The sequence below is a fragment of the Drosophila biarmipes genome, chromosome 2R (assembly GCF_025231255.1).
Source record: "Drosophila biarmipes strain raj3 chromosome 2R, RU_DBia_V1.1, whole genome shotgun sequence".
NCBI classification, from domain to species: Eukaryota; Metazoa; Arthropoda; class Insecta; order Diptera; family Drosophilidae; genus Drosophila; species Drosophila biarmipes.
The window spans coordinates 16,826,027-16,840,546 of NC_066615.1; the positions used below are offsets into that span (position 1 = coordinate 16,826,027).

Here is a 14,520-nt window from a genome sequence, read left to right on the forward strand (position 1 = left end):
AATTATATATATAATGTAATATGTAAGTAATATTTATATATTGTTGTGTGTGTGTGTGTGGGTGTGTGTGTTGCGTGTAGTGTATGCATGTGAGGTGTATGTTTGTGGGTGTGAGTGTTGCTGGTATAATAATTAGATATACGTAATTAAGTATATATATTATATACAAATCTCAATGGATTGTTGATTGATTTGCTTGAATTTACAGTTATATCTGGTATCTGTATCTGGTATCTTTATCTGTATATGTAGATGTATAAATTTAAGATTACACGCTAGAGATATTTCAAAAAATGTCCACTTCTCTACAGGCTTATCCAACTAACATACAGCTAGGTAATATATATGTGTATATATCTATCATATATTTTATTGTAATGTATTGTATTCTTTTCTATGTAAAAACACAATGCGCCCAGCCCAGGCATTAGCTATGGGTCCCAAATAAAAAATAAACCATTCTCATTGCAGCCGGCAAAATCGAAGACAGATAGTCTTCGTTTTCCTTTTTTTTTTTGTTAATTTTCCGTTTTTGGTTTAGATTTTGATTCAGTTTTAGAGTTTCGGTTTCAGTTTCAGTATCAGGTTAACTCGTTTTAAAGTTTGCACTAAGTAAAATGTTTTGCAGATCGCAAATTGGAATACGTTGGCTTTGGACCTTGTCGAATATGCATATAGATAATCTGGATATATACACATACATACAGCGTACATCGTACATTATGTCACAATGTTTAAACTAAAGTTAATACATAAATTCAAAAACACAAGTTCAGGGTTAACATTATACAAAAGAGTGTAATTGGTAGACAATTCTCAGGGCTATCAAAGAATGCACACGGAGAGGAAACATCGTAAACTAATCATGCATCGTCATCAACACACATCGATCTTCGCTTCGTTTTGTATTGTGGACCATTGTCTTTCATTTCTTGTTTCTTGTGGATATTTAAATATATATTTATGGTTGCGTACAAGTATATATTTCATAGTCGCTTCTTGTATTGTATTTTTTGTTTTCGTTGCAATTGCAAACAGGAGACTTACACATAAAGCAAACATTTGATGGATGTTCTGCGCTTCGAACTATAAATATTTGTTGTCTAGAGCATATTTATGTTTTAAGTTATATCAGTTAAGCATTCATAAATTATCACCCAGCTTGTTTTAACAATTCAATCAATCAATCAATCACTAATCATTCACATATGTTGCTGTTGCCTGACACACCGAAAATGTTCTACAAAATATGACATTTCTCGTTCTTTTCGCTTAGAGATTTTGTTTTTTTTTTTTTTTTTGTTTCTACACATTGTAAATTTAATTTCGTTTTCTTTGTGAATTGAATTTCATTGAGCAACTTCTGATAAACTAGACAAACATTTATCCTCTACACATCCAAATCCTCGTACTCATCCACAGTTTAATTTGACTAATATATACATATCATCGCTTTAATTTATCATTTCAGCCTGCAATTAGATTGTTGCTTGGAATTTCTAGACTGGAACCCAACACTCCGCCTTCGTCTGCTGCACTTGGCACACAAAAAGGTCAATCCGTAATTAACAGGCTATATCATATGCATACGGTTTACGTTTGTTTTTTTTTAGGTTTTGTGTGTCTGTTTGTTTATTAAAAAATACAATGCTTGATGTGGGTGGACATGTGGGTTGGCAAATACAAAATTAACACATTACTGATTTGGGCTTTTGCGCTTGTTTATTAAAAAAAAAAATTGAAGAAGTTTGGAAAAGATGAAAACGTTTTTTGACCGAGCAAACAGAATAAATTTTGGCTTTACATTATTTTTTAATCGTTTTTTTTTTGTTTTTTCTTGTTTTTTGGGTTTTACAAATTAAAATTTAGCTATCGTAGGCAAAGAATAAGACACAATCAACGCGCATGTTGTAAATTGTGTGTAAAAGGGTCAATATAGCCAAATTATCGATGATTCGCAACCGTTTTCGTCCTTTTTTTGAGAGAGAGAGGGGGTCAGTGATTGTGGCGGTGTCTCATTTCAACATCTAACAGCGGCTGAAGTTCAGTCTGCGGTTCAAACTCTCGGGGATAGTTACATTATTAAAGTAGGAGCGTGTGTGGGGTGTGACAAGTGTGTCGTGGAAAGGCTTCGCACGGTCGCCGGTCACAGTGAGTTGGAGATATAGAAAAGGAACACAGTGAATAGACCTCTGATCATACAGTTAACATTGGGAAAGAAGCCAACCGAATTAAGAATGAATCAACGTTAATGGTGAAGTGCCCAAGGACAGGGCAAGCAATCTCGACCCATGGCCCATGGTACTTCTCCTCCACATCCTAGGCAAACTGATGAATATGCTGCTGCTGCTGCTGCTGCTGCTGCTGTACGGTCACTTTGAGGTAGGAGTCCTCGCCCAGCAGGAACATGCTGGGCGCCGAGCCGTCGTGCGGATAGAAGTAGGCGAACTGGCCGCTGTACGTGCCCGCCGCCGATGTGCCGCCATCCTCCAGTTGGCTGTAGACGGGCAGTCCGTTGATCTGCTGAGGTGTCAGCACCAAGCTGCCCGTGATTCCGCCGGCCACTGCTTCCGATCCTGCTTCTGCTGCTGCCCTTGGCCTGGTCCTACTGCTCTTCTTGCTTGTCCTTGTCATGGTTGCTGTTGTTTCGTTACAATTGCTCTCTGTTGCCGCTACTGTCTGCTTACTCTGAGTCTTGACCTTGTTCTTCTTTTTCTTGCTGCTGCTGCTGCTACTGCTACTGCTGCTGATGGTCGTGGGTCTAATGTGATTTTGGACTTGAGTTCCGGGTGCTGTTGGTGACGGTGATGATGATGTTGCTGGTGGTGGTGGTGGTGGTGGTTGAGATGGTGGTGCTATCGGTGCTGTTTCTAGTGGTGGTTCAGTTTCAGTTTCTTCAGCCAAGAGCGTCGATCCCAATGCATACTCCGACCACTGCTGTTGCTGTTGGAACTGTTGCTGTTGCTGCTGCTGCTGAGGCTGCTGAGGCTGCTCTTGCTGCCCCAATCACGTGCTCAGCCAGGTGGAGTTGCACGTGCAGATGGTGCTGGGGATCACAGGTGCATAGTAGACGCCGTTGGCGTAGATGAGTCCCGGCGGTCCGGTCTGTATCTGTATGGCCTGTGGTGCTCCTGTCGCCGTCTGATCCGCGCTGCTCGTGCAGCACACGGCGGCTGGGGCGGCCTGTTGCACATAGATTGCCTGCGCCTGGCCCGTGGGCGGTGCCTGCGAGACCAGGGTCAGGGTGGCCGCCGGCTGCGGCTGTTGCTGTTGCGTCTGTGTCTGCTGCTGCTGCTGTTGCTGCTGCGCTGGGTCCAGGAACTGTTGCTGACGTTGCTGCTGGTGTTGCTGCTGCTGATGCTGCTGGTGTTGCTGTTGCTGCTGCTGCTGCTGCTGCTGCTGCTGCTGATGATGATGATGATGCTGCTGCTGTTGCTGTTGGTACTGCTCCTGCTGTTGCTTCTCCTGCTTGTTGAAGAGCACCTGGGCGGCCAGCGACTGGATAAGGTGGAGCGTCTGGCGCCGCTCGTGGCCCATCAGACAGACCGTCGACATCTCGACCACCTCGCGTAAATGCATCAGGTACTGATACTGCAGCGGTTCCTCATCGACGCCCCAGAAATGGTTACGCAAATAGGCCTCCAGCTTGGTGGTCTGCGTATTGATGTCCGGGAAATCGATGAAGAATCGCGAGCACATGTAACGCTCCAGGGTCTTGATGAGCTGCGAGTCGACGGCCTTGTAGTTGCGCACCAGTAGATTGCAGTACTTGAGCAGGCCGCCGCCTCGTATCTCCTCCGGCTGACGCGTTGAGATCAGTTTCTTTTGCAAGTGGTAGAGTGCCTCCTGGAAGTCGCCGTAGACCGACTCGCCGACCACCGTCGGATAGAAGTTCTCCGAGATGGGCAGCGCGGCGCAGTCGTAGAAGAGCAGCAGCGAGTCGAGCACAATCTGGAACGAGTCCACCGAGAACTCGAACTGTCGCCTCATCGAATCGACAAACTTCAGCTCCACATTCTTGTGTCCCGGCGAGTTGCCCAGCGAGATGAGCGACCAGCGATCGCCGTCATTGTTGTTGTTCACCTTCACCATCTTGCCCACATAGGCCTCCTTCAGGGAGCACGTGTAGATGCGGCGCTTGCAGACGCCCTCGGGCATCAGATCCAGCAAAGTGTTGAGCACCGCCAACTTGACGCGATCGAAGACGCGCGGCGAACTCAGCTCGATGGCGAATATCAGGTCCAGGTCATTGTACGGCTGATCCTCGCTGGCTAAAACATGACTAGCTGCCCCGCCGTTGAGACGGATGTCCTTAACTAACACCCCGGCGCCGCCGGCGTTCACCTCGGCCTCCAGCTTCCGGCGCACCAGATTGACCAGATCCTTGAGCGTCACCTCCAGCGTGGGAAAGTTGCCGCGCCCATGGATGGCCACCTTCTCGTCCATGACGTCGTGCAGCTTGCTCACCTGCTCGAACGACAGCACGGCCAGCCGCTGCGTCCCGCCGGTGTCGACGCTCTCCAGCGATCCGTGGTCCGATGTCGAGGCGATCGATGACCCGGAACTGGGCGACGGCGGCGGTGTCTCGGTGCCGCCGTCCGAGTGGAAGCCATCGTCGATCTGGTAGACGTCCATTCTGTTGCTGCGCTGCTGATGATACAACGGTTCGGCACCGTCTAGTGTCCCGCACTGCAAGGCAAAGAAACGGGCAGTTAGTATAGTTCGTAAGCAGGAATCTTAAGGATAGTACCAATATCTATAGATACAAGTAGATTAATGTATGGCTATTGTGGGTATAATCTGCTGTTGCTTAGTTGTGTCCACTGATCTACACTACCATCCTTGTTGTTATTGTGGCGTATGGTGGGTTGGCTCGTTTTCTAACCAAATTTTGTATTAGGAATTTTGGGTGGAGGTGGAAATATGTCGAGGTCTAACGAATGAATTCTGGTTGGAAAGCAACTGTTTGATTACATTTCGATGGCCACGTTGTTGGTTGCACAGTTTCGAGAGAAAATTCCCAAGGCAATGCTAGGCAAAAAGGGGTTTCTACATTCAAGATGTTAATAAACCACTTATTGCAGGGTTTTTTGTACAATAACTGAATTTCCAACTGCCTTGACTTTGATTATAATAGGTATAATGGTACACCTCTTCTATGATAAACCTTCCCCTTCTGTCTGCGATTGTTTTCATTCCGTCTCATCGTCATGATATTGTCACTGCTATTTATTTATTTATTTTTGCCATTCTATGTGGCCAATGCCAAATGCCGCCCCGGGGGCTTCTTTTAATTAATTAATTTGCTTTAAATTCGCTAAATTCGACTGTCGCGCCCGTCGACTGTTGCTGTGTGCGCCGAGCAGCCTACGCGTTGAACATTAAATGCTGTGCTATTTATTGCCGATTTTATTTAACTTTTTGTGTTCGCGTTCGCGTTCGCGTTCTCGCCCAAACAGAGGGTTTTTGGCATCGAATGCGGATCGTATCGGATCTAGACTAGTCGAGAGTTCCGCGTTGTTATCGAGGCGACGTTTGTGCTTCGCTCCCCCCAAAAACAATATATATTCCCTACTCGTTATCCCACATTCCCCCGACTTGCGCCTTCTGTTTCGTGCCACTGTTGTACATGGCATGGCTATTATATCGTTTAGCTCTATCTCTGGCATAGGTTTTATCTGCGAGTGTGTGTGCGAGTTCGGGGTTCTCTTTTTATCATTTTGTTTGTGCGTTCACCAAAAAAAAAACCTAATTTTCTGGCATAACTGGCCGGCAACCACAGAAAGCATATATTATATACTAATGTAGGAGACGCAGCACCGATTAGCGAGGTGGGGTGATGGGAACGAGTTAAGGAGTCGCCGTAATACCATTCAAATGGATTCTTGTTACTGCGTCAAAAGATTCACAGTCCAAAACAACTTAGTTTACCCCCGATTCCGGCTGCCATTCCGATTCCCATTCCGAACTGACTTGTCGAAGGCCTCTCTAAACCACCAAAATTATATCATTCACACGGCGAAACGAGAGCAGTTCTGCCCATTTGCTTGGGTTTTCACGGATTTCGATCACTTTTAAGGCACTGATCTTTTTAAACTGAACTTTGCAGTACCTGTTTTGTAGCTATATCTAGCCTTAGGCTGATGCAATAACTTTTAGGTAGCACTTCTATAAATCATAGATAAGGATTATTTTAGTTTGACTTAGTGGTTGACGCCTCGGTTTGTGAAATACTAAAATAAATACAGAATACTTGTTCAACTGCTATTAAAAGATTATTCTTTATAAGATACTTTTTAGATTTATGAATTTCCAACGAAAAAATATTTTTCTGAAGGGTTAGTTTTTTGCCTCTCTATACCAATATTACAATATGTTTTTAAATAATATATATAGTGCAAAATAATTAAACATATGTGATAAGTTTTGTTGAAAATATTACCATTGAAACTGCTACAGATACTTTTTAAGATACTTTTGATTTAAATGAAATATCAATGGACAAGAGATTTGGAAACTCAAGAAGCAGACACTTTTTGTATTAAATAATTATAATATCTCCCTTTTTGGGGTGCCAAATTCGTGGCAACTCTTTTAAAGTCACAATCTCAACCTGTTAGACTACGAGCTCATTAATTGCCCAGTTCTCGTGTGAATTGGGTAATACAACTAAATTTTGTTATGGACCCGGGGTCGATGCGATTCCGCCTCGCATCTTTGCATCTTGAGAACTGCCGCGTGGCTGAGTTCACACTTTTTGAAGATGCGGATGGAGGGCAGCTGGAGGGCGGTGGAGATGCACCAGAGATACACGGGCATTGTTATTCACTCAGTTCCAGTTAAGTTTGCCTTTTCTTCTGTTTTTTGTTTTTGCCCAGCCAAACAATTAGTTATTTATTAATTGCCATTGACGTCGCGCACAAGCACAAATTGCCGCTGTTGCGGCTGTCATGTATTTATTGTAATTGTTTAAACTGCATTTTCATGAGACGGCAATCGAAATTGCGAAGAATTCGCCCTTGAAGAGTTGCAGCCAGGAACTCAAACTCCGCTGCAAATGTTAGTTTTGCCCATCCGGAATTAAATTAACACATTTACGCTAGTTGGGGGCTTAGACAAAGTGCGAACTCAAATCAAATTTGATAATTTTGTTAATTACTTTCTATAGTTTTGGGACCAAAGCGGGTTTTTGAGTCACAGACAACTAATGTTGGTGATTGTTAGATAAGCTGTAAAATCTATATAGGCAGTTGTAAAAGTATGGATATAATTATTTTATAATGCATTTTTTTCTGGGAATATTTTCATTTTATTTAACTTTCAAGGGTCACTTTTATTAATAAAGATTTGATTTACACCACTACGAATCAGAATGTAATTTCACAATTAACAATGCATTTATCTGTGTAATTTGCATCGATTTATTAACGATGAGTAATCTCAAACTTCGAAGTGCACTGTGTGTATCTGTATCTCCAGCTTTATCATTATCGTAACGGTGTTTCGGTGGCAGTGCAGCAGCCTCACTCAGACATGCAAACAGGTGCAATGGTTTCTACGCGAGTGCCTCGTGTGTGTGCTGGCCTAGACTGGTCTCAAATAAAAGTGAAAACCGTTGTTTTGTGCCTTCTTTCTTTCTCCATGTTCGCGGCTAAGGAAAGCAGCAAATAGCCCAACAATGGCAGAAAGTCTATTAACGAAAAAAATAAATGAAAAGAAACAACACGAAAAATCAAAGCCTACCCAAACAGAGAAAAAAAAAAGCGGACGGTTTTTAATTTTAAACATTACTTGTCTCCCAGAGTCAGTTTTAAAGTACTATACTTCATTGATATATTTGAAAATTTCTAAGCATCTTGGGCTGAAACGTTAGAAATCCGCGTTTCTACACATATACAGCCCGAACCCATAAGAGTTAGCTACATTAAAAACATATTTGCATCTATTTCGCACACGAGTTCAATTTCTGTTCTATTGTATCAACGTACCGAGTCTGAAGTGAGGCTAAAACAAATTTGGATTCCGTGTGGATTTTGTCTTAGCGCCGCATCGCCAACGAAGAAAAAGGAAAATTCGAGGCGCAGAGGCGGCGGTGGGTGGCGCTTTTCGGGGGGGTTGGTGGGTGGTGGTGCCCACAATTGGCGCCTACTAAACGCGACTAAGCGACTCCGACTTTTTTCCGTTCGCCGCGATTTCAGTTTAATTCGCGTGTTCGAATGTGAAATAAATATCTGTTTGCAAATTGCACTCACATATAGGTACACTTGTTGTTGTTTCGTTTGCTTCGACACACTCTACACTTGGTATTTCATATGTGATTTTTAATTTTAATTTCGGCTCTCACACTCTCATTGGGTTTTGTTTAATTTCTTTTGATTCGTCGCAGAGGGACAGACGACCGTTCGGTTGCGCGTTCGAAAACCAAATGAATCGACGTTGACGTCGCGGTCTGCTCTGAAAAAAATAACTCCAATCGGAATCGCGAACAAGAAACTACAGGGAGAGCGCGACGAAAAGCTCTCTCCCAGCTGACGTCACGGCGCTCTCGAGTGGAATGCCGTTTGAGTGAGTTTAATACGCTTCGGTGTGGGGGGTGGGGGCTTTTTAGAAGGGCACATATGCAACTACTACTGTCGGTTAGTCGGTCGATCTCTCCCCCTCGCTCTTTCCCGCTCTCTCTATCTGTCTCTCCCCATTCAAACCGCTCCCCCCCCCCACAGTTTTCGATGCACTGCAAAATGCGGGTGTTGTTCGCTCAGCTGTTGAATCGATTAAGAAGAAGAAGCAGGTGCATGTCTTTGAATTACATTTTTCACTTTCATTATTCTGTAAGATACATTTTGAGATTTCCTAGTTTAATTTACTATTAATTATTATTAATTTTAGAATACAAACAGAAATTTATTTGCACAATCATCTTTATACATTTATATCCAAATTATTAAACAATTAGATGATTAGGGCCCCTAAAATACATTTATAATCACATACAGCCACAGAGCCACAAAAGTAAGTAAAACAAAACGAGAACCGAAAAAGCAACAGCACAAAACAACAAACCAAGAACTGTTTTCTGATAAGCGGAAAAGGGCAGCTAGCCCACTAGCGATAAGGCGGCATTCTTCTGCCTCCCCGGAGATTAGTATTATGTATGTTAATTGGCCAGACGACGACGATAGCCGAAAATAAACACCAATGATGTGAGTAGCAACAATAATCTGGCTGTATGTGGGGTATTTATCGGAGGTATACCTCAAATAATGTATATTAAATGTATTATTCCTGTTTCGACTGCCCTGAGATGAGCGCAAAAATTCCAATGCCATAATATATTCCGTAAAGTTAATTATAATTTAGCTTCATTAGCCTTACCGTTATTCCGAGTAGAATAACTGTCGGCCGGCTCGGTTCAATGTTATAATTTAGCCAACATTTCGAACGAAGCGTTTTGCAACGCTTTTTCGCTGGTTTTTGTGCATTTTTTGTTATTTTGAAAGGTTGTTTTTGGATGTGTGGCTTGATTAATGCCTATTCGCTCGTGATGGAAGCTTGAAAAAGCACGGCGGTAACATTGAGGCAAGCGTTAATGTATCTTGCAGATGCGAAACCATCTTGCACTGCAGCAGCACACGAGAAATATAATATAAGCCGCTGAGAGAGCTGAGGTCGCAGTCGGGCCAGGCTGACTTGTTGCCATTATGAATGCTATTGTTGTTGCCAGTTAGTTGCTGGTTGGTTGTCGGCTGCTGGCCCCTAGTATACCGTACACCGTACACCTTATACCATAATACCGTATCCGTATCTGTATCTGCGGCCGATGATGTCTTGGTGCGACACGGCTCGCTTGTTTGGCAAGACGCAGACTCATTCAGGGCGACCCTGACCCAATAAGCCGTGTCCATTGCGAATGAATGTATCTGTATCTCACGCTTGGCTCTGGCTTTGGATACCATCGTGCCGCAAGTTCCGCCATTCCGCCATTCCGCCATGCCGACATGCCGACATTCAACAGGGCTTGGTTTGGCCCAAAGGCCGAAACGAAAGTGTGGCGGCCAAATTCTAGCTGTCACCCCCGAAACCCACAGCACCCACACCCACCATCGATCCACACAAAGTGCAAGTCGCCACTAATTGTTATGCCAGGCGCACTGAGTGCCCCCGCTGAATGCCCGAAAAACCTCAGACCCCAAAACCGGTTCGACCGACATTTCAAATACGCATTCAATTCGATCCAACAAAATCAACTGCGGGCACACGCGGTCGAAATCAGAAATCAGATTCAGATACACTTGCGTTTTTGGCATAGCTTCACATACTGCCAGCCAGACTGAAAATGAAAGTGCCGACACTCAGCGCCCGAGAATTGTGGAGTACTGGAGTCGAAGTTCCATCGAAGTGGTAAATGCCCCTTGCTCATTTCAAAAAGAATGATATATTATTTATTGAAATCTTTAAAAATAAGACTAAAGAAACTTTACGAGCTTTAGATCTGTAAAAATGGTATTTAAATGGTATTAAATGGTATTAAATGGTATTTAAATGGTATTTGAATGGTATTTAAATGGTATTTAAATGGTATTTAAATGGTATTAAATGGTATTAAATGGTATTTAAAAGCGTAAGATCAACTTATTTTCCATAAAAAATTCCGCTAATCACTGAACTAATGGAAAATACTCAGTGCTCATGTTATTTTTGTTTATTGAAATCTTTAAAAATAAGGCTAAAGAAACTACGAGCTTTAGATATGTAAAAATGGTATTTAAATGGTATTAAATGGTATTTAAAAGCATAAAATCAACTTATTTTCCATAAAAAATTCCGCTAATCACTGAACTAATGGAAAATACTCAGTGCTCATGTTATTTTTGTCCATGCAAATGAGTTGCAAACTGCTGATCGGAAGTGCTATAAGCCCTTTGCCGTGTATGACGGGGCGGAAATTGAATTTCTTTTCGCTTAAATTTACTTCCTTTCTTTTTTTTTTGTATCTTTGTATCTTTTCTATCTACCGTTTATTGGTTTCGGCTTCATTTTTTTCACTGCTTCTTAACTTTCGGTTTTGCCTGTGTGGCGGGGCTCTACTTTGGCCGGGTTTAATGTTCCGTATTTCTTTTCTGTGTCAAATAAATGGGGAACCGAGTCGAAACGTGACACAAAAGTAGAGAGAACTGGGAGGGAGAGTCGCTTGAGTTTGATTTGATTTTATTAGACAATAGTCACTTTGATAAAATAATTTATTCGTGGGCTGGTCGGTCTTTCTCTTCTCGCCCTATCGCTAGCTAAGCCCACTCGATTATGCAATCAACTAGGCGCATTTGCAACTCGTGCCTAAAAAAGTAATAAAAATAAATGCCAGGAACAAAAAAATAAATTAATCAGAACTTAATTATTGACAGTAAATTGCACTCCAAATTTAGATAGAGCAATTTAATTGAAGATCATTAAAATGGACTGAAATTAGAAAGTTACCGCCCTGCAAAAACCAGGGGCTAACCATTTTTTTTGAGGTTGGTTAATGGCTGGGAAATTAGGGCCGAAAGCTCTACTATATAATCTATATCCGACAAATTCAATTTGCCAACCCAAATGATTCTGATCAAACAAAAAATTCTGTTTACCATTTGGCATTTGTGCAAATATTATGTAAAATTCGTTTCTTGTTTGCCTGTCATAAAATGTATCATTATTTGTTACTTTACCGCTCCATGAAAAAACCTGAGATGGGCAAATATTTACCTGCAAATAATGCAAAAAAGGTGCAAATATTTAGGTCGTTGTTTTGTGGGATTTTAATTATTATGCTAGACATTGTGTTTATTGTTTTGGCTTCTTCACCCAGAGTATTTGATTAACTTCAATGTTTCCAATTTAATTCTGATTGTCATTTAAACATTTGGCTCTAATCCCTGGACAAAGCCGGGACTTAAAATTAACTATTACTGCAGCTTTGCGAGTTTATTTCGTTTTGCGTATCAACTGATTTTAATTAAGCGATTAAAGCCATCAGATAAACACACTTTCAATTGCAAATGGTGTTTTTGTTTTCGTCGCTCGTCCTCTTGGCTTTTTGCGTAGTTCTTATTGTAGTTTTTGTTTCTTTATTGGCTTTGAAAATGGCGATTTGCTGTTCGCCTAGTTTTGATATCGTTTTGATGTGCCTCAGTAGTGTCTGGAGTGCTGTTCACTGGTGGTTGTTTTGGATACTCATTGTTTTTTAGCGTGACTTTTCAGAATCATGCAACTTATAATTACAGCAATGTGACGATGAGTATCTGTGTATCTATGGGATACACGGGCAAACAAACAGTCGCTCAAATAGGCAGAACAGTAATGAAGTTTCAGCATGCGGATTTAGCAGGGGCCAGCGTTGGGGTTTCAGGGGCACCAGAGGGTCCGGAGGGTCTGGAGGGGCCTATAAGGTGTGTGCGCTTGTTTTTCCTCTTTTTATTTCTCTACCTGCCTGTCGACGTGCCTTCCATCTATCAGTTAATGGCAATTTGACTCGGAATCAATTAAAATCGCTTACAACGAAACTCCGAGATACTTTCGGTGTGTGCGTTCGCTCGAAAGACCTTGAAGCCCACCAATCTACTCCCTTGCCTCCACTCCCTTTCGCTTTAACTTTTGAAATTTCGTTGCCATAGTGGTTGTAATTAAAGTTGATAAATGACTTCGTGCCACTTAAACTGTTCTTTAGCCGCTATCACTTGCTTCCTGGGAATCGAATCGAGTCGCATCTGCCGCTGCGAGCAAATCAAGTTAATATATGTATCCGTATAAGCACTGACAGCCAGGTGAAAATTAAAACAATAACTGTGGGGGATGCACTTGTCCCGAGGTATGACAAAAATGGCAGCATTGTTTATTCTAAACCCATTAATCTCCCCTTAACGTTGAGAGGCCATATATCACAGATGGCTATTTGCAGGCACTCCTAAATGGGTAAACAACTCGTATATTGATTTGGGATTTCCCTTGGAAACTCACAAAAATTAAAGTATCTATAGTATTTCTTCTTTCCTAAAAGGCCTTTCGTATCTGAATGTTATCTCTTTTCTTGCTGACTTGTTTTCTAACCACCTTAACTTCCGCTGGCGACACCAAAGAAGTTCTACCGCAGACCAAACATTTCCGCTGGCAAAATGATAAGTACGAAATCGGCGAAAACCTAGCAACTAAGTAGAACACGCCAGGTAAGCTGAAAAAATGTCAACCGAAACAATCTGTATCTATATATACATGCGAGTGATATATAAATAGGGTAAGAGTGAAAAACAGTTGTATCTACAGTCGACGATTGTGCCAGATTCAGGTGCGGATTAGCCGGGTTGTTTAGCACGAATGAAAAGTATCTTTTTTGCCCTCTTGCCCCTCCCACTCTTTGTGGCATGCGCGGAACGATAAAGATGCAAGCTTGTTTAATTGCAAATTGCATTGCTCGACCCACAGGTAAACTGATCAAAAAGCATTCAACGTGGGACTGATGATGGGCTGGGATGCCGATGAGTAAGGCAACTGGGATTTACCTGCGCTGATTCACTGCTAACTGGGCTCGAAAACAAGGCAATTAACTGATCTCGTGGGCCAAACAAACGAGTCCAACATCTGATTTATGTTGCCTGCGCTAAGTGTCCCTTAAGTGTTCAAGATCTGGGCCATGCCTGCAGCTTAGGTTCATTTAAATAACAATTTAATAATCGTGTTCACCTTTTCCCCATCCCCGTGTCCATCCCCATCCCCAGCCAGAGCCACAGCCACAGCCACAGCCCCAACGGCGTGCTAAAGTCGACGAGGGTTTATTGACCCAAAGACGCTTACATACCTACTTTAATTTTATTTATATAGTATGCAGGCAAATAATAAGTACGATGGAAAGAAAACGAGATGGCGGAGAGAAGAAGACTCGGCAACGAGTGAAATAAAAATTAAATTGCTTGCACAAACAGAAATTCCGAAAATAATTGCTTATTACATCTTATGTATAGTACACATCGGCGGTTATATGGCGGGCCTTATCATCCACATCAATCACAACCCATATGATGTGCAAAGTGATTGAGATCCTCGGCTGCGGCCAGCACGTGCAGGCGCAATCTTTTAATGGCCCCCACAAATGACAAATCACGATCGCAGCACTACAGCTGTAATCGATTGAAATCTGCAATCTAAAAGTATTTACAAATCTATGGATCCATAGGGCACTCCGTTATCTAGTTGCATTGAACCCAGTGTGAAGTTTTCATTCAGTTCGTGCTGTCTGCTCCCAAAAATCTGAGCCATTGGAATTTGTCTGCCCTTTTGCGCGGCTCAACTTTGGGGCTTCTGTTCGATTTTTCAAATTTTGTAATTTCACTTTCTTTGCGCGACGTGACAACAACTCTCGACGGCTACGTGGCTGCCATTTCAAGTGGACCGTTAAAGAAATGGCTGTTATGCAATGGGAAAAGATATAAAAAAATAAATAATTTGAATGAAAATTGTAAATTCAATTATAAATTCAACCGAGTTACGTCCCAC

General features: G+C 42.3%; 1 protein-coding gene across 5 annotated transcripts in view; it reads right to left on the bottom strand.

Moving 5' to 3' along the window:
• Positions 1 to 2,973: 2,973 nt before the first annotated feature.
• Positions 2,974 to 14,520, bottom strand: part of LOC108036314 (terminal nucleotidyltransferase 5C) — a 46,121-nt gene continuing 34,574 nt past the window's right edge. For 2 of the 5 annotated variants that reach the window (XM_017112324.3, XM_017112325.3), the window contains one exon: positions 2,974 to 4,689. In XM_017112324.3, coding sequence (XP_016967813.1) covers positions 3,007 to 4,689 — 1,683 coding nt within the window. In that variant the 3' untranslated portion in view covers positions 2,974 to 3,006. Of the gene's footprint in view, positions 4,690 to 4,750; positions 5,000 to 7,988; positions 8,432 to 14,520 lie in introns of those variants that run through there. The other 3 variants (XM_044091879.2, XM_017112327.3, XM_017112326.2) reach the window with 3 other exon arrangements.